This window comes from Myotis lucifugus, unplaced genomic scaffold, assembly GCF_000147115.1.
Source record: "Myotis lucifugus unplaced genomic scaffold, Myoluc2.0 scaffold_71, whole genome shotgun sequence".
In the NCBI taxonomy this organism is placed as follows: domain Eukaryota; kingdom Metazoa; phylum Chordata; class Mammalia; order Chiroptera; family Vespertilionidae; genus Myotis; species Myotis lucifugus.
The window spans coordinates 2715726-2736579 of record NW_005871119.1 but is presented as its reverse complement, the minus strand read 5'-3'; the positions used below and the strand labels follow the sequence as shown (position 1 = coordinate 2736579).

The window sequence follows — 20854 nt, the reverse complement described above, 5'->3', positions numbered from 1 at the left end:
GGGGTGAATGGGGACACAAGCATTCCCCCTATAGCATTGGAAGTGTTGGTAGAATATAGTGCTATGAGGCAATCTAGTTTTCGTAGAGTGATGCCAAAACTACTATGTCAGAGTTGGGAACCCTTGAGACTAGATAATTCTCTCCATGGCACCTTTCCTCATTTTGTTCAGACTTAACTCCAAATGTGTGTTCTTCCTCTTTCCCTACTCTGCTTCTGTGTTCTGACTCACTTTATTATTTGTCATACAAACCTTTCCACGGTACCCCACAGAATGATAATAGTGATGGTAGCAGGTGTTTTATCAGTGCTCGCCATGTCCCAGACACTATTCTGAGTGCCTTGCATGTACCAATGTATATAATCCTCATATAACAGTGCTATGATAGAGATCCTATTATGATCCACATTTTATGAATGAAGTAACCAAGACACAAAGAGGTTAAACTTCTACTTTTTTATTTTTAAACTTTTCCAGTCATACCCCTTGTAAGAAGTGGAGCCGGGCTCCATTTTTAAGTAGTTTGGCTCAGCGTGGCTCTAAGAGGCCATGCTCCTAGGCACTTTGCTTTGTTGTCTTGCATTTTTTTGCACATCCTTAAGTTTCTTCCCCTACCACTTGGTTCCCTCTTAACTCTACCTCAATCCTGGCTTTCCCAATCCTGGCTTTCCCCAAATATGCCGCCTCTTTTACATCTCATTTGAGCAGAGACTGCCAGCCTTCTGTTTCATTGTAATTTACCAACCTTCAAGTTTATTCCCTATTTACTTGTCATCGGGGAACTTGATTCATAGTTTTCCACCCCATTTTTGCTATCATTGTGGAATATTGCAGCACTCTAGAGGCAATATTGCAAAGAAGCTTAGAGCTGGGGTTCTTGAGCTGGACATGCCAAAATCTGAGTCCCACTTTCCAACTTAGCGTTGTGACATTGCCCAAGTTTATTAGTCTTCATAAGCTTTGTTTTCCTCATCTGTACTGCTCAGTTGTTGCTGTGGGGACTCAGTGCGATAATCCATGTAATTACCAGTGCCTGGCACCTGTTGTACTAGTCAGTCTCCCTAACTAGGGAAAAATTCAAGGTAACCAGCACAGAATAGATGCTTCATGAATATTGGACATTTGATAGTAATCACCTCACTCAATTCTCACAATAGCTCTATACATTAGATATTATCTCTGTTTTATAGAGGAGGAAGCTGAATGTCACTGGTTAAGTATCTTTCCCAAAGTCACACAGGGTGTAAATGGCATCACAGGCTCCATCAGTGTGTTTGCTCCCTCCATCATCTTAGGTTGCTCCCCAGGAACAGCACATCCAGGCCTTTTGCTGCCCCTGATTTCAGGCGTTGTGTGCAAGTGTAGGTTTGTTTTACTCATTCTATACATTTAAATTTTCTCCTGGACACAAAACTGTGCTAGGTGCTTAGGGATATGGAGATGAGCCTGTCTAGTGGAGGAGATGGACAAAAAGTAGCAAGCAGATACCTACTTAAACCAATCCTAGTTACAGTAAGTGAAATGTTCAGGTGCTAGGACAAATAATAATAGAGACCTTGCAGGCCCTAAGAGGAGATAACACTTAACCAAGGTCTAAGGGATCCAGAAAGGAGTATTCACGGATGAAGGTCCTGAGGTGGCAGGGAACTTGGTTCAGTACTGAGAAAAGACTTGAGGGGAGAGCCCGGGGAACAGTGGTGCAAAATGGAACTATTGAGGTGGGCAGCCATGAGATCAGGCATGGCCTTGTGGAAGTGGTGAGAAATGGGCTTCTTTTCAGGTTACCCAAATGAAGGATTTTGAGCAGGGTAATATGACCTGCGTTGCTTTTTAGAACTCTGGTTATAGCAGCTTTGTCATGAATGATTTGGAGTGATGAAAAGGTACAAGTGAGGAAGCAGTACTATGGACTGAATATTTGTGCCCCAACTCCCTCCCTGTTCATATGTTGTAACCCTAATCCCTGATGTAATGGTATTTGGAGATGGGGCCACTGGGATGTAATTTGGTCATGAGGGTGGAGTCTTCATGAATGGGATTAGAGCCCTTAAAAGAAGAGAGAGTATCTCTTTCTCCACCATGTGAAGACCCTCACCAGGAACTCACCTTGGTTTGGACTTCCCAACCTCCCCAACCTCCATAACTGCGAGAAATATATTTCTGTTGTTTAAGCCACCCAATCTAGGGTATTTTGTTATAGTAGCCAGAGCTAAAGAAGGCAGTTAGGAGGTGGTTTTCTGGAACAGTAAAGAGACGACAAGTTCTGGAAATATAACACCATAGTGCTACATTTCAAGCTATGTTTTGGAAGTAATGTATCTGGAAGTAGGATTTGATTGGTTGGATGCCAGTAATGTATCAAAGGAAGACATTCAAGGATGCCTCCTTGGTTTCTGGTTTGGGCACCTGGGGAGGGTAGTGCTTTTTGCTAAAATGTGAAAGTAGCATCTTGGGCATAGATAAATTTTGTGCTCATTGAGTTAAAAAAGCCCAAGATGCTTTGGCTGGTGTTGTTAAATGGTTAGAGCATTGGAGTCTCAGGTTTGATCCCTAGCCCTGGTTGGGGGCATTCGGGCAACTGATAGATGTGTCTCTCTCACATTGATGTTTCTTTTTTTCTTTGTTTGTTTTTTAAATTTAAATTCTTTATTGTTAAAAGTATTACATATGTTTCTTTTTCCCCCCAATATTGATGTTTCTTTCTCTCTCCCCTTCCTCCCTCCTTTCCTTTCTCCCTCCCTCCCTTTCTCCCTCCCTCCCTCCCTCCCTCCCTCCCTCCCTCCCTACTACTCTATCTAAAATCAATGGAAAATATCCTGGGGTGAGGTTTAACAACAACAACAAAAAAAACACACCAAAAAAACCACAAAAAACCAAACAAACAAAAGCCCAAGATAACCCAAGTGGAGAACTGCTAACTGTTGGATATGTTGATGTAAGCACATCCAAACCTGTAGATAATTTTTATAAAAATTTATTTGATCCACAAAGGATACACCCGGAAGCAACATATCAACAGACAGATGAATGCTTTGGAGAATAATAGTTTGCAGTTCCTTTTCTGCATTTGAGATTAAAGAGGGAACTAAGGAATATTATATAAAGGTGGGAGAAAGCAACATGATGGGAATTACAGGAGAGTTAAGATTATGTGCTCTCTTGCATGCTTTAGAACAGCGATTTTCAACCTTTTTCATCTCATGGCACACAAACTAATTACTAAAATTCTATGGTACACTGAAAAATGTGTTATATTTTTTGTCAATCTGACAAAATAGGTATAATTTTGATTCATTCACACTGGCTGGCTATCGTTGTGTTGGCTATTGTCATTTTTTAATTTGACAATCTAAGGGAAAAAGGTCAGTGCATGTTTTGATTAGTCAGGTATTGCATGTTTTAAAAGGCCTTGAGACACATCAGTTGAAAATTGCTGCTTTGGAAGGAGGGGTTTGAAAGGGTGGTATTAGAAGGAGGGGTCTAGAGGGCATTTCAAAGACATATGAACCTAGGTGCACAAAAACAACAGACAGGACTTGCTTAAAGCCAAAATAAGCCTTTTAGTAAAGAAGTTATATGCCTGGGCTGTGACTACCCACCATCACCTTCCCAGTTAGGAATTTATGATCAGATCACCTTTCCAAAGAACCTCTTTTATTCGTTCACAGATATAAAATCAGGAGCTCAGAGGAGAGATCTGGATTGTAGATATCCGTTTGGGAGTTACCAGCATGTAGATGGGCTTAGAAACCATTTAGAAGTTGAGTAGAGAAGGAGCCAGCAAAACAAAGGAAGTGTCATCGCTTGTCATATCATGACTGAAGTTACCAGGAGTCCTGAGAGGGGCAACTTAGGGACTCTAGTCACAGTCTCTTCAACTTTAAGAAACTTAGGGCCTCCCTATTTGGTTACCCCCTCACTCTCCTTCTTGCCACCCCCAGTATTGTTTACTTTCTTCCTTTTACTGGTTATGCAATATACACTGGCACCTTAAAAAGACATCTGTGTTTACAGATCCTTTATTTACATTTTAATATTAAATGTTTTGTCCCTGATATTGGACTCTCTCTGAAACTTACTACTAGTATATGGGGTAGAGACTGCAACACCCCTCAGTAGAGCTTAGAATGGGGTAGAGTACATACCTAGCACATAGAAAGGGATTCCTGGACAGTAGGTATCCAGAGAGGTGGAAGAGTTTTTGTTGGGGAAAAATAGGTAGTTTCTTAGGCATCTTCCCATTTCACAGTGTGGTTAGTGCCATTGTAAGCCACTGAAATAGTCATTCATCATGCTTCACAATCATATGCTGATTGTCATGTACGTGGTAGGCACTGTGCTAAATGCTGAGATTTCTAAGGAATAGGGTGAGGCAGTGTTAAAATATACAGATCTCCAGCAAGGACTAAGCAGCTCAGAGTGTTGGCAGAACCCTCATTTTTCTGAAAGTAGACTCTAATTTTCCATATCATAGCTGTGTATTTTTATTTGTTCAGGGGTCTAACTACAAATATACTTACTGTTCACTTGACCTTATTTATTTCTGAAGACTGCTCCTTGGGACCCATTTGCCTCTTTTGTCTTAAGTGGTCTGGCTCTGTGGAAGGCTTCTCTCTCCCTTCAACACTCCTGCCTACTGAAGGTATCCTATCTAATAAAAAGATAATATGCAAATTAACCATCACTCCAACACACAAGATGACCGCCCCCATGTGGTCCAAGATGGCTGCCACAAGATGGCTGGCAGGGGAGGGCAGTTGGGGGGGGATCAGGCCAGCAGGGGAGGGCAGTTGGGAGGGACCAGACCAGCAGGGGAGGGCAGTTGGGGGGGAACCAGGTCTGCAGGGAGGGGGCAGTTGGGGAGGACCAGGCTGGCAGGGGAGGGCAGTTAGGGGTGACCAGGCTGGCAGGGTAGGGCAGTTAGGGGCAATCAGGCCGGCAGGGCAGAGGTCCGGCGTCGATCAGGCTGGCAGGGGAGTGGTTAGGGGGTGATCAGGTTGGCAGGCAGAAGCGGTTAGGGGCAATTAGGCAGGCAGGCAGGCGAGCGGTTGGGAGCCAGTAGTCCTGGATTGTGAGAGGGCAGTCGGACATCCCTCGAGGGGTCCCAAATTGGAGAGGGTGCAGGCTGAGCTGAGGGACACACACACCTCCCCCCGTGCACGAATTTCATGCACCGGGCCTCTAGTTCAAAATAATTGAATACTCCATCATCCTGTTATAGCAATATCCCTTCTCCCCAACTTTCCTGCAGTCTTTTTTAAAAAATATATATTTTATTGATTTTTTACAGAGAGGAAGGGAGAGAGATAGAGAGTTAGAAACATCGATGAGAAAGAAACATCGATCAGTTGCCTCCTGCACATCTCCTATTGGGGATGTACCCGAAACCCAGGTACATGCCCTTGACCGGAATCGAACCCGGGACCTTTCAGTCTGCAGGCTGACGCTCTATCCACTGAGCCAAACCGGTTTCAGCCTTTCCTGCAGTCTTTGAATTGTGACTTTGGTAAATTTTTTCCCCTACTTCATTCCCACCTCTTTAAGTGGTTGTTTAACAATTTGCTTTGTGTATATTTTGTCTTTATGGAAATAGCTGCTTGTATTTATTTGTTCAGTCATCGACTACATGTCAGACATTATTGTAAACACAGCATATAGCTCTGGTCAAAGGCAGATAAGAATCCCTGACCTCTTAGAGCTTATGTTCTATTGTGTCCCTTCTATTCCGCCCACATGCCACTTATCTTTGTAGCAGTGATGATCATTATTCATGATGCTGTGAATAACAGTTTTAGTGGTGTTCATAGACCACCTTTCTTTTTTTAAGATTTATTTCAGAGAGGAAGGAAGAGGGAGACAGAGATAGAAACATCAATGATGAGAGAGAATCATTGATCGGTTGCCACCTGCATGGTCCACTAGGGAATGAGCCCACAACCTGGGCATGTGCTTTGACCGAGAATCCAACTGTGATCTCCTGGTTCATAGGATGACGCTCATTCACTAAGCTATGCCAGCCAGGTCTTTTTTCTTTTGAAATGTCTTGCCAGTGGCACAACTTGGGTTAGATGTGCTACAGGTGCATTTATCTTATTATGGGGGAACACAGGCATATTGATATAACCTATCCTATATAATAAAAGCCTAATATGCAAATTGTCCCTTCGACCGGGAGTTCAACTGGGAGTTTGACTGCTCGCTATGATGTGCGCTGACCACCAAGGGGTGGCACAGAACATGGCGGGCGTCGGCGACGAGGCGCTGGCAGCAGGTGGCAGTGGAGGCGCTGCCGGCCCTAATGGGCCCCAACGAGAGTGGGACTGTGGCGGGATGGTGGAGCAGGTAAGCAGGCAGCGCCAGGCCAAGGAGTGTGCGAGTGGGGCCCGATCATCCCGCCGATCGCCCCACAGACAGCAACCAGCGAGGGGGCGGGGGGGGGGGAGGGGGGGAGGTGGGGCCGCCGCCCGGCTCCCAGGCGCTGAGGGAGCCAGATGGGAGCCTGATGATTGCCCCGCCGATCACCCCGCAGGTGGTAACCAGTGTCCATTACAGAGAAAGGGCAAATAGCAATATTAAAATATTTCTTCTAATTATTTTCCTTTCAATGTGCACGAATCATGCACTGGGCCACCAGTAGGAGAATAAGTAGTTATAAGGAAATTAGATATTTAAAATGATCTTACCTGTGAATAACTTGTCATTTCTTCCTGACCCATCCACAAAACATACTACAACTTTAAAAAGAATTGAAAGTAGATGTTGCTGTATTAAAAATTGTCATTTAGTAACATGTTGATAGTTGCCAGGTGGGAGGGATGTTGGAGCAGATGGGTGGAAAAGATGAAGGGATTAAGAAGTTCAAATTGGTTGCTATAAAATAGTCATGGGGATGTAACATATAGTCAATAATATTTTAATAACGATGTATGGTGCCAGGTGGGTACTAGAAATATTGGGGTGATCACTCTTCAGTTATATAGATGTTTAATCACTGGGTTGAACACCTGAAACTAATATAATATTGTACAACTGTAAAAGTAAGTTATTTAAAAATTTTTTAAAATTGTCTGCCCTGGCCAGGTAGCTCTGTGTTTAGAATGTCCCAATACTCCAAGGTTGTGGATTCAATCCTCAGTCAGGGCACATACAAGGATCAACCAGTGAATGCATAAATAAGTGGAACAACAAATCTCTCTCTCGCTCTCAAAAATCAGTAAAATATTGACATTTAAAACTTTTAAAAGCTTCTGGTAGAATAGCAGTTAATCCAAAACCCTAAAATTTTGAATTTATTTGAAAAAAGTATTCAGGAGTGAAAGTTTATGTGCTTACATGGAAATATAACCTTTAAATAACCTTGTAAATTTACTCATATAAGATGAGTAAATTCTTTGTGGCTATCAAGCAATACTTTCTAAATTTCCTTGGTATGATTTTTACTATTAAAATCTTTGCTTTCTTCCCACTGGAAATTTACTGAGCAGCAATGAAACATTCAATATTAATTTTAATGGTTAGCGGACTTGAAATAAATAGCAGCGTAGATGTTTAGGCATTTTTCATCTTCCTAGGTATTACCTATGAAAATCCTAATTGACAAATAAAAATTTTGCTTTAGGACATGTATGAAATAGGAGAAAGAGTGGGAATGCCATGGTGGTTGGGAAAAAAATTTAACCTAAACTATTATTATCTGGTGCAAGACACTAATAATAAAGTACTTATTAGTGTCCTAATAAGTACTTTATTATTAGTGTCCTGCACTAATAGATACTTTAAGGAAAGTATCTATTAAATGATATAGCCTTAGCCTGAAGAAAAATAAATTATGGACATGAGGTGTGATTGTTTTTTCTTTGACATAGTTGATATAACAATATTTTCTTTAATAAATTCCTTTTATCTCTATCAAAAATAAGAGTAGAAACAGGCCTTTATTCTGGCCAGGAGGGCAGCAGGGAAGATCTGATTTGGGATCAACAAGACCTGCATGTAGCGGTGTTGATGGGGTTAGATTAGATAAACAGTAGGTCGTGTGTCAGTAGATAATGGAAGATTCAAGATGTCATAGATGAGGGCCTGCCATGGAAAAAATTTTTTCTAGAAAAAAAAATGAGTGATCAGTGCCTAGAGGACTGAAGGCAATAGCAGTAGCCATTGTGTCCCAGTGTGGGAATTAGAACCTGGATTTTGGAACACACCAGGCTACTGAGGAGCACAGAGATTAGATGGGGCAGTAGTCAGGGTAGGCAACAGGTGTTGAAGGGATTTGATATCAGCATGGCTATGGGCTAAAGTGAGCACCAGTGCATAGATGGGCACTAAAATGAAGACTGGGCCTGTGGATCAGAGAAGATTTAGGCAGAAGCCATTCTCTGCTCTGAATAGTGGTTTTGGAGAGGAGTGGACCCAAAGATAGGATGACTATGGTCACTGGGCAGCATCAAGGCTTAAATCATAGCTCTGAAGTCATGTTTTTGAATTTCAACATTTGGAACTTCATCAAATAAAGCTTTGTACCCTTCAGAATAATGCCCAGGCCAAGATGAAGGACATGGACAAAGTCCAGAATCTAATAATAAATAACTAATATTTATTCAGCACTCACTGTGTCAGGTATTGTTCTTTGTGCTTTACATGTACTGATCCATTTAACCCATTTAGGAAGATGGAGGTTGGCTTGCAGAGATTCTGACTGGAGCAATAAGATAAAAGGAAGAACCAAGTGTGGTTTGTTTAGGCCTGGGATTCTATATTCTCCAAACACCAGCAGTTCTGGGTACTAAAGATTTTTGTTAGTGTTCCTTATTTTTTTAATGGCCCATGACCATTTGCTTTCATTGGCATAATTAACACATGCCACTGTGGGCATGTGCATTCCTATGGCTTATGTTCCCAACACCCCTTAGGGCATCTTCCCAGGCCACTCTCACTCTGGCTGGTAAACTTTCCTGACTTTGCTTAGCCTTTATTTATTTTCTACACACATTTGGTCACTTGATTATATGCCTTCTTCCTTTTTTTATACTTGTTTTTTAATTGTTTAATATGTGTAAATTTTGCCTCTTCAACAGCCCTCTTGAAGTCTGTGTTGCTTTTTTATCTTCTATAGAGCTACCATCATTTTAAATAATCCAATAAATTAATGTAATGTGTTTTCTACCTTCTTTTCTACCTTGATTTTAATCAAGTTGTAATCAACTATTAAGAAATGAGTTATTTTTATATATTTTACTATGTACGAAATGTAATTTAAAATTTTTATTTTTACAGGACAAACTCAGAAAATGAACCTTTTCCAGGCAATAACAAGTGCTTTGGATAACTCATTGGCCAAAGATCCTACTGCAGGTAAACTTCCTTTGTGTTTGCTTGTGGTTGCTGTGTTACTTCAGAATTGAAGATTTACTGGAAATATTTGTCTGGAGGTCAATGGTTAACATTATATGTACCTGAAATTTGTAAAACACCTGACCAAATGGTTAAGGTTCAATAGTCTAATCATGATGTTAACCCATTTTAATCTACTCATTATGAATTAGTTCTCATTTATCTCTAACATCATCAAATTAACTTTCTCTCATAGTATGTATGGTTCCTATACTATACTAACACCTTCTGGATTAATACCTACTGTGCACTCCTGTTTCTCTAGCGTATAGAAAAAATGGAAAGTACCACTTTGTTCAGCTATCCTTCCTATATAATAAAACCTAATATGCTAAGTGTCTGGTCAACCAGTCAAAGCGTAATATGCTAATGATATGCTAAGGCCGCTCAACTGCTTGCTCTGACGTGCACTGACCACCAGGAGGCAGATGCTCCGAACGGTAGGTTAGCTTGTTGCTGGGGTCGGGCAGATTGGGACTGAGTGAGATGGGCTGGACACGCCCTGGAGTCCTCCTCTGGTCCCTTACCTGGCTGGCCAACCTCCCGCGTCCCTCCCCGTCCCTGATCATGCACCGGTGGGGTCCCTTGGCCTGGCCTGCACCCTCTCACAATCCGGAACCCCTTGGGGGATGTTGGAGAGCCAGTTTCAGCCCGATCACACAGGCCAGGCCGAGGGACCCCACTGATGCACGGATTTGTGCACCGGGTCTCTAGTCTATTTATAAAATCAAGATTTGATTTTGTGCTTTCCTTTAGGTTACATTTTCATTCAAGATTTTTTAAAAATATATTTTTATTGATTTCAAGAGGGAAGGAGAGGGAAACAGAGACAGAAACATCAATGATGAGAGAGAATCACCAATTGGCTGCCTCCTGCACCCTCCACCCCCACTGGGGATTGACCCAGGCATGTCCCCTGACTGGGAATCGAACCTTGACCTCCTGGTTCATCACTGAGCCATGCTGGCTGGGCCAAGATTTTTTTTTTGAGGAATAACTTTATTTATTTATTTTTTAAAATATATTTTATTTATTTTATAGAGAGGAAGGGAGAGGGATAGAGAGTTAGAAACATTGATGAGAGAGAAACATCGATCTGCTGCTTCCTGCACACCCTCTACTGGGGATGTGCCCGCAACCAAGGTACATGCCCTTGACTGGAATCGAACCTGGGACCCTTCAGTCCGCAGGCCAATGCTCTATCCACTGAGCCAAACCAGTTAGGGTGAGGAATAACTTTAAAAGTAATCTTATCAAATTAAATTGTTAATATAAAAAAGTTGTCCTCCTGCTGTATGTTTTCTAAATTTGATTGGCTGTACCTTATACCTTGGACTTCTACTTGAGAATCCCTAGTTTTAAGATCACATGAAAAACATGTTATTTTTTAGGAGGAAGTAAGAGTTAGATTGTTGGATCTTTTTTTGTTTTGTTTTGTTTTGTTAATATTCACCCAAGGATATTTTTCCATTGATGGATCTTATTTTGTTTTGAATGCTGTCTGAGAACAATTAATCTAGATGAGTAGAGAAAGGTGTTATTTTCCTGAGGTCCACAAGTCTGGTTAGGTGCATTAATATGACTAGAAGTTAGCTCTATCAATTCTCATTATTTTCTTTGACTTACTCAAGCTCCTCTCAATTTGTACCTATATTATTTTTTTTCTTGCTCAGTATGTCCCACTGTACTTGTCTCCTTTCTGTTTCATACAGTCTAAGTCACAGTCACATAAATGACTGTTTTGTCAGTTAGAATGCTTTGCTTTCAGCTCTTTTGATCAGTGACTTTCATTGTATAATATCCTATATAATAAAAGCCCAGCGACTGAAACGGTGGAATGACCAGAACGATCAGAGACCAGAACATCATGGCCCTCACCCAGGCTGGTCCCGCCCCCCAGGGAGTGGTTAGGGACGCCCCTAGGCAACGTGATAGGGTGCGAGTTTGATGGGGGAAAGTCGAAGAAATGGGGGGAAGGTCTTAAGGGTCTGCAGGGTTGGGGTTGTTGGCCTGGAGTAGGTTTGGAGTGTGCTGGGGAAGGAAGAGGAAGATCCAATTGGAAAATGGCTCAGCACAGTACCTTTCTCATTGAGAACCAGGACAGTGCCAGCTGTGGACTGAATGGGTGCTTCTTTCATGAGTGCGCTTGAGACCCACATGTTCATGGCAGTGGCAGTACTCCATCAGCTGTTTACTGATTCCAAATAGTAAACAGCTATCAATGTCAAAGAACAGAAAAATCCTTTCCAACCAGAGGCCCTGGATGTTGTAATGCGAGTGAAGGAAACACCACTTAAGGAGGAGCTAGGAAAACCAGAAGTATGCGACCAGAGGATCGTGGGATTGTGGAGGATGCCTGGGCGCCTACCGCTAGAACATGAGCCTGTTACTGTGCATGTACATAGTCAGCCCTATAGTCCTCAGTCTCGCAGTATTGGACGTGACTTCTGGTGGGAAATTATTTCAGTTGAGGTTTGCTGTTCCCTTGCGGGAGGAAGATCAAAATTAAAGGTTTCGTTTGTTACCTTGGTTTGAAGCTTAGGAAAATGGGTTAGTGACGATTAAGAAACTTTGGAGATAGTGAAGGGCAGTTTGTCCAGACTGTTGAGAGCTCAGAATTGGAGTTTAATTGGGATAGAAATCCTGCTAATAGCACCTGATGCCTGAAATATGAGCACTCTACTTTTAGGTTTTTCAAGTTTTTGGAGACTGCCTATTAAAACATTCCTGGTTGGAAAGTGCAGAACACCACGGCCCCTCACCCAGGCTGGCCCCGCCCCCTCAGGGAGCAGTTTGGGGCGATCAGGCAGGCAGGCGAGTGGTTAGGGGCCATCAGGCAGGCAGGTGAGCAGTTAGGAGCCAGTGTTCCTGGATTGTGAGAGGGATGTCCAGCTGTCGGTTTAGGCCCCATCCATAGCGGGATTGGGCCTAAACCGGCAGTCGGACATCCCCAGTAAGGTTTGCAAGAGGATGCAGGCCAGGCCGAGGGAGCTCCCCCTCCCATGCATGAATTTTGTGCACCGGGCCTCTAGTAACATGTATAAAAAACACTGGCCAGGGATTCAGGAGCCTGGAGTGTGAGTCATGGTTCTGCCTCTTGCTTTCTGACTTAACAAGTTACTTTACTACTTATATGGCCTCAATTTCTTCATGGTAAAACAAGATGAGATTTTAGATCAGTGGTTCTTTCGTAACTGGAGAGATTTTGACCCCCCTTCCTCCTCTTATATGTAACATTGCCTAGAGAGATTTTGGCTATTACTGCTGTGTGTTTGGGGGCAACTGTCATCCACTGGGTAGAGATCAGAAATATGATATGCTTCTGTATGTCTACAATGCACAGAGCAGGCTGCTACAGCAAAAGAATTATCCAGTCCAAAATGTCCATAATGTCACAATTGAGAAACTTTGACTTGGATCTATGGTCCAGATCTGTTTTCTGTTGTTTTTTTTTAAATTTATTGTCTTGTTTTCTGTTTATATTACTTATTTATCATTGTTACTATTACTTAGGGATTATTAAATAAAACATGTTCTTTAAACATTGTTTTTCAGTAATATTTGGTGAAGATGTTGCCTTTGGTGGAGTCTTTAGATGTACCGTTGGCTTGCGAGACAAGTATGGTAAGTTAATATCTTTATATATGAACAGTATTCCTGTAGAACTTTTACTTAAAGATCTTGAGAATATAAAATATACCTGTTATATTATTGCTATATCCTTATTTATATGAATGGGTTTCTTTTTCATTTCCATAGCCACCCATAGAATACTTTGGCCTAGATTTCTCCAAATGTAGCATCCCTTTGATCTGGTTCATGTTACACATATTATAGATTTCAAAATAATCTTCATTAAATGTATTTCTTATCACCTCATTCATATGTCCAGGAATCTTTGATATTATTGCTGCCTGTCTTAGCCAATTTCAATTCCATTGCCTCTAGTTTAAGATTCTGCCCCATTAGTCTCTGTTAACAGAGTTCATCTTTTTTTTTTAAAATATATTTTTATTGATTTTTTATAGAGAGGAAGGGAGAGGGATAGAGAGTTAGAAACATTGATGAGAGAGAAACTTTGATCAGCTGCTTCCTGCACACCTCCTACTGGGGATGTGCCCGCAACCAAGGTACATGCCCTTGACCGGAATTGAACCTGGGACCTTTCAGTCCGCAGGCCGATGCTCTATCCACTGAGCCAAACTGGTTAGGGCTAGAGTTCATCTTTTATTACCTGTGTTAGTCAGGGTTCTTCAGGAAATAGAACTATTAGGATATGTCTATATTTCTGTGTGTATATATATCTATATATCTATATATGTATTTGTGTATCTATCTTTCTATATGGATAGATAGATCTATGTATGAGAGAGAGAAAGAGAGAGAGAGAGAGAGAGGAGAGAGAGAGAGAGAGAGAGAGAATGAGTAATAGATTTACACACAATTGTGGGGACTGGCAAGTCTGAAATCTGTAGGGCAAGCCAACAGGCTGGAAACCCAGGCATAGTTTCTATATTGCAGTCTCCAGGCCAAATTTCTTCTTCTGTGGGAAATTGCAGTCTTTTCTCCTAAGGCCTTCAAGTGATTGGATGAGGTCCAGCCACATTATGAAGGGTAATCCTCTTTACTTAAAGTCTGACTTAAATGTTAATCACATCTAAAAAATACCTTCACAGCAATATATAGACTGGCATTTGATCAAACAACTGGACACCATTGCCTAACCAAGTGGATACATAAAATGAACCATTACATTACCTTTCATCCCAGCTGATGGGTGTCTTTTGTTAGCATGTGATTGATTTCTGCCTCTTGCTTTCATTCATTTCATTTGACTCAGACTCTCAGAATGCATTGTGGCCCATCCCAGCCTTCCCACTCCTGACTTTTTAAGTGAGGAATGTTTCACCTGTACCTACTGTGAGGGATGCCTTTGACCGTTTATTTCCTCTCTCGGTTTTATCTAATCTGGCAAAGCAGTTAAGATGGGGTGGGGGAGTTGACATCTATCTTTCTTCTTACCATTGACAATGCCCTGTAAGGCTCCTGTGTGCTAGCAGAGTAAAGGGTGAGGGTCTCTAAGATATTTTTTTCTAATTGTTGTTTCCTCTTATCCCATTCTTCTCTGAATTCAAGAAACCATAGCTTATTCCACATCACTTACCAGTTGTTCTTCTCTCTTCTCTTTAATAGCAGGTTGACTTCCTGGGTCCTGTCCCTCTGCTTTTGCCTAGTTGTCTATTTCTAACAGCTGTTTAGAGTTTGACATGGTTGGGCCAGTCTCAACTATCTCAAACTATTTCAGTTAGTTCCAGCTAATTTAGACACTTATAAACTTTAGATCTTAAAAAAAAGTAAAAGCCTTTATACATTTGATTTAAAAAAGTAATGCATATGCATTGTAGACAATTTGGGAAATATAGAAAAGTATAAAGAAGATGGAAAAAATTGTCCGTACTTCCAGAGACAACCTCGAGAAAACCACTGTACATAGCTTAGTTTGTACACTTCTAGACTGTATTTAAATATATTTGCATGTATTAACTAATATTTAAAACACCGAATTACACTTTTGTTTTTTTTCTTAGGATCTTCATCTCTGCTTACATTGCCTGTCTGTTTTGTATGCTGTCTGTTTTATCTTTTAGAGCCTTTAGCATATTAAATTAACCATAGTTGTTTTAAATTCTGGTCTGATAATTCCAGTATCCCTACAGTGTCTAGTTCTGATGCTTGCTCTGTCTCTTCTAATTGTTTCATTTTTGCCTTTTGTTATGCCTCATAATTTTTCTTGATATATAGCAAGGCGATTTACTGGGTAAAAGGAACTATTGTAAGTAGGCCTTTAAGGACGTGGTGAAGAAGTGGGGCAGGGAGGGGAAGCATTCTATAGTCCAGCGGTCGCCAACCTTTCGGACCTCACATATCATCAGTGGTCCGCGGACCACCGGTTGGTGACCACTGCTATAGTCTTATGAGTAGGTCCTCACTCTTTTGGTGAACCTGTGCCTGTGGACTATGAACTTTACAAGTGTTTCTTAATTTTTCCCCCTCGCAGGTGAGACAGGATGGCTAGATTGGGTTAGAGTTGGTTATTTTCCTTCTCCCAAGTCAGTTAGCTCTGATAATCCAGCAGCCAAGGCTCTGGTTAACTAGTTTCACCTGAAGGCAGACCTTCTTAAGAGGTAGTGCTTTGGCCCTGGCTGGGTGGCTTAGTTGGTTACCTAAGCCAGAAACCAGGGAGATCCTAGTCTCTTCCTTTTTTCGCATTCCCTACATCCAGTCAAGTCCTACCTACACTTTTATCTTGGAAATAGTCTCTTTTTTCCATTCTCACTGCCTTGGAGTCTCACTTTAGATTCTTAATCATTTCTGCTTGGACAGTTTCATTTTTCTTAGTAATTACGCTCTCTCTAATCCCCTACCTTCTTGCCAGTGTGATCATTCTGAAACATACATTTCTTGGTGGGATATATAAAAGACTTTGTGATCTGCCCCCTACCTACCTACCTGACCGCAGTTGCAGTTAATATTACTAATATTCCCTAAGCCCCTGTTTCTTTTCATCTCTCTTCCTTTTCGAATGCCATTTGAATTCCTCTCTCTCATCTGATTACCTGGTAAATTCCATGTTGAGGTGGGTCCTCTGACCCTCAAGAAGACCAAGACACTACTTAATCACTGCTCAGATTTTACATCTTGCAAGTTATGTTGTAATTGTCTTTCCACCAAATCTGTGCACCAGACAATTTCTTAAAGGCAACAGGTATTTAAATTGTTTGTGTATTCCTAGCTCTTAACATAGTGTTGGTGAATATTGAGACAGTGGCCTATGGCCTCAAAAAGGGGATTTGTTTATCTTTCTTTAATGATTTTTTGTTGGTCTGATTCTTTTTCTTAAAAAATTGGTTAAAAAAAGGAGAAACTAAGTCCACTGCTTTTAGAGGCACAGCAGATTTATGTTTATATGACAAGGGGCTGAGCTAATGAATGGCTCTCTTAGCTTTATTGTCAGCAACTGCTGTGAATTTTCATAACAGCTTTAGGACTATGATTCCAGGTTGATTAATAGGAACGATTAAGTCACAACTACTGTCTCTAATGAGAGGAGGTGAGCTTCAGTGTCGGAAGTGAAGAATAAAGAAAATTAAGAAGAGAAATATGTTATTAACAATGCTTTCTGCATATTAAAAAGTATCACTTGCCTTTTAAAAATACTCCTCTGCCCTTTTGAGTGGGAATTTTCAGTTATATGGAAACATGTCTGCTTAGTGGTTTTTCCCCAAAGTTAATTAATGAAAATATTATATTGATATATTGAATGCCTTGTATGAAAGGACATAACGAAGACAGCATTAAATGACAGCAAAGACAATGTTTTATGAGGGATTGACTAGCTCTCTGGGGAAGGTGGAGTGCGGAGTGGGAACGAATCACAGTCAGTCAATAGGTGGCAGCCTACACTTTGAAATGAGACTGTCCGTGCTGGCATTTTACCAATGTTCTGGAACTGTGGAGAAGCGTTTTAAATTCCATCAAGAGGGAGAATTTGAAGTATTGGGGGTTACTGACATAATACTGTAAAGCTGAATACTACTTAATATAAAAAGAAATTGTATGAGTAAGGACAATGCTATAAAAGAGGTAGATAGAATTCTATTGTATTCCAGATAATCTAGGTGAGTGTGGGTTTAGTACCATTAAACTGCTTTTCTCCTTCCTTGTCCTTTGATAGAACAAAATAATAGGAGTGCTTTGAAGACTTAAAATTGACTAGTATAACTTCATCAACACATTCCATACCAAATGGCAATTTTAAACTCTTTAGGCAAGGAGATCCCTTGATCAGGAGCAAAAGTTGGAATTTGGAGAATTCTAGGGAAGCATTGAGTAGAAGAGGGCAATTAAAGGTAGTTGATTTTAGGGTGTGTGTGATTTTTATGTTGAGTACCACACATTCTTTCATTTATGTTTGAGACAGATTCCACATGCCATATGCAAAATTTGTCCTTGATAGAGCATGTGTGTGCTTTAGTCAAATAAGACTTTGGTATGTCAGGTTCAGGGTGTGTTTTTATTTTACACACTAGAGGCCCAGTGCATGAAAATTCATGCACTTGGGGGTGGGGGTTGTCCCTTAGCCCTGTCTGCGCCCTCTCACTGTCCAGGAGCCCTCAGGGGATGTACTACTGATGGCCTAAGCCACAGTCTGGCCTTCCTCTGCAGGAGGCGACTGGGCAGGTGGTCAGGGGATGGTGCCTCCCCCATCACCCCAGGGCTGCTGCTGCCGCCCTACCACAGCCAGCCTCCCTCTGCAGGAGGTGACCAGGCAGGCGGGTGATCAGGGGACTGCACCGCCCCCATCACCCTGCCGCTGGTCTCCCTCTGCAGGAGGCAACCAGGCCAATTAGGGGAAGGCACTGCCCCCATCATCCTGCTGCTGCTGCTGCTGCTGCTGCTGCCATCACTGGCCTCCCTCTGCGGGAGGCGACCGGGCTGCTGATCAAGGGATGGCTCCTACTGGCATGGCCCCACCCCCCCATCACCCCACCTCCCCCATCGCCCCTCCGCTGACTCTGGTCTCTGCTGCCTCCCTCCCTCCCCCTCATTGCCCTCCCCTCCTTCTGTCCACTGGCATGCGCCTTGGCTGGCCTGGCGCTGCCTGCTCGCCAGCCCCCTACCGACTGGTCTTTCCACCGTTCGGTCAATTTGCATATTACGCTTTTATTATTGGATTCTGTGCTGATATGAACACAACTGGGCTGTGATTCCTAAGGCTGTATTTTGGTCCACTCATTGGAGGAGACTTAGGTGAGAAAATGAACAGCAAAGGACTTACTGAATTAGTCTCCAGGCCTAAACATCTGACTTTTTATGGGATCTGAGGTGTTTCCATTACTGTATTCATTCCTTTACACCAGCTGCGGGCTCTCAAAGCAACTTGGGAAAATGAATATAACCACTTTTTTTAAAAAAATATTTTTATTGATTTCAGAGAGGAAGAGAGAGGGAGAGAGAGATAGAAACATCAATGATGAGAGAGAATCATTGAATTGCTGGTAGCTTTAAGTGTTTTTTTACTTCCCCAAAGTCAGGCACTTTAAATTGCTCCTAATAGTACAAGGCCCCTTTGTTTTCTAAAAGTACACATGTGGTAGAATTAAAGAACATGTTCAATGTGCCCTTCTTTTTCTCTCTTCTTTTTTATCCAGTTGAAAGAGTTACCCTAGAAAATGGGATAAAAACATTGACGTGCACCGCATGAGCTATGTTAGTTTCCCTTGTATATTGCTTTGATGTCCTTTTGTGAATTTTCATTCCAAAAAAAGATTTTAGAATCTACTAAAATTGGAATTGGTATAAGTGGTCACTGTATTTCAATTCCTCTAAACATTGTAGCTTAACAAATAACATTTAAGAAAAAAAAGATATTTACTATATTTTGTAGAATATCAGAACAGGAGAGAATATTGAGGATATATCTAGTCCTGTGGATCTCAGCTGGGGGTGATTTTGCCCTCTTGGGGACATCTGGCCATGTCTAGAGACATTTTTGGTTGTCATAACTGGGGCTTGCCAGTTGACATCTAGTGGGTGCAGGTCAGGAATACTGACCCATGATGCACAGGGCAGCCCTCTCCCACCAAAGAATTATATGACCCAAAATGCCAACAGTGTCCGGGTTGAGAAACCTTGATCTAGTCCCTCTCCATGGGATGTGGAAACTGAAGTTCTGAGAGGTGAAATATTACCAGTTTACCCACTGGCAAGTGGGTGAGCCAGACCCTGAGCTCAAGCTTCCTACAGCACAGTTCTGAATTTTTTGAACTACATTGGTTTTCCTTCTTATCTATAAGTGAACAACTCATTTATATAAAAAATGAGCTATATAAGGAATATATAAAGAATTTTAATAAACAAAGCTCAAGGGTTTTGATTATTCATGGAATGAAAAGAAGCTAGTAACCCATGTTAAAGTTGTAAAAAATTCTCTTTCCGTGATTCTTTTGTGAATAAGTGTTTTGATTAGTGTATTAAGTTACTTTGGGGTGGCAGCTGCTGCTTTGACAATATTTTTTCCTTATTTGGTTAAACAATGAATGTTAGAGCTGTCCACAGGTGATCTCCTGACATTTTAAGCATCAATGTAATGTCCTCAAGCCAGTTTTTCTCAACCTTATTCGACAATGGCAGGCTTTTAGAATTATTAAATGTGTACACAGGGGCTTAGGAGATAGGCTAGGACTACTGGACTGGGAAAAATGGGACTATAGATCATTATTGTCAGAAAGTATAAAACTGGTTTATCTTTTTAAACATCACAATTAAGAATTAGAAAAATGAAATTATATTTTATTAAGAAAATAGAGAGTGTAAAAGATCTTTTTGTGTTATATTTTCATTGTCAATTGTGACATATACCATATGTCCATTTACTATTAGGTATGATAATGCTAAGTTAGCTTCCCAAATCCGGTGCTGAATCATATGAAAATTCTCTTTCAGACTGGTACTTTATTATTATTTTTTAATTGATATTTAGAAAGAGAGGAAGGGGGAGAGAGAGAGAGAGAAAGAAAGAAACAGAAACATAGATGTGAGAACAAAACATCAATTGGCTGCCATCTGCACACTCCCCACGGGGGATCAAGCCTACAACCTGGGCATGTGCCTGACCGAACCAGGGGGATCTAACCAGCCACCTTTGGTGCACGGAAGAACACCCAACCAACTGAGCCACACTGGCCAGGGCCAGAATGGCACTTTTTACAGAGGAAAAAACACGTGTTTTTTTCTTCAGTATTTAGTATTTCTTGACTTAGAATGCATTAGACGTATTTAGCTGTATTTTGGACAGCTCATTTTATAATTTTTATACATTGAAGCCAGTGATTTCTTTCTTTTTTTAAAAATACTTTTTCTGTATTTACAGGTGCTTATTTGATTCAAATATAATTTTGAATTAAGAGGCTTTTCTTTTTAGATCCCAGAAATTATCAGGGCTGAAAGGAGATCAGTATAACAATTTTTATATAGACAATTGAGATTGCTCAGTATCTGAATCCCTGGATTCACCCATCCTATTTTGTTCATCTTGTGGAAACATCACACAGTTCATTAAATTACAACTAAGGATGCTGTTCCTTCTAGAAGTTACATGCCTGATGTCTGTGGCAACTTACTAATAGCTTTATGTTGACATTGTGCTCAGGTATTGAACTGATGTTGTCACTTACCTGAAATCACGTACCTGTCGCAAGAGATTTAAATCTAAATGCATAGGTTATTACAAGCTAGACATTCTGTGCTTTAATTCTAACTTGGAATTCCATTGGGTAACACCTTCAATACAGTTTTAAAGTCACATAATAATTAAATTCACCAGGAAAAATGACTTTTCCAGTCAAATTGGGAGTAGCCAGTAAAAACAGTCCTGCATGGACGACAGCATTCATGCCATTTG

The 20854-nt window shown here is 41.2% G+C and overlaps 1 protein-coding gene across 4 annotated transcripts in view; it reads left to right on the top strand.

Annotated features, from left to right (window-relative positions):
* The window catches only part of BCKDHB (branched chain keto acid dehydrogenase E1 subunit beta), a 204026-nt gene that overhangs the window by 7841 nt on the left and 175331 nt on the right, over positions 1–20854 (top strand). For all 4 annotated transcript variants that reach the window (XM_006090356.3, XM_014457216.2, XM_014457215.2 and 1 more), the window contains exons 2-3: positions 9274–9351; positions 12946–13014. In XM_006090356.3, coding sequence (XP_006090418.1) covers positions 9274–9351; positions 12946–13014 — 147 coding nt within the window. The remainder of the gene's footprint in view (positions 1–9273; positions 9352–12945; positions 13015–20854) is intronic.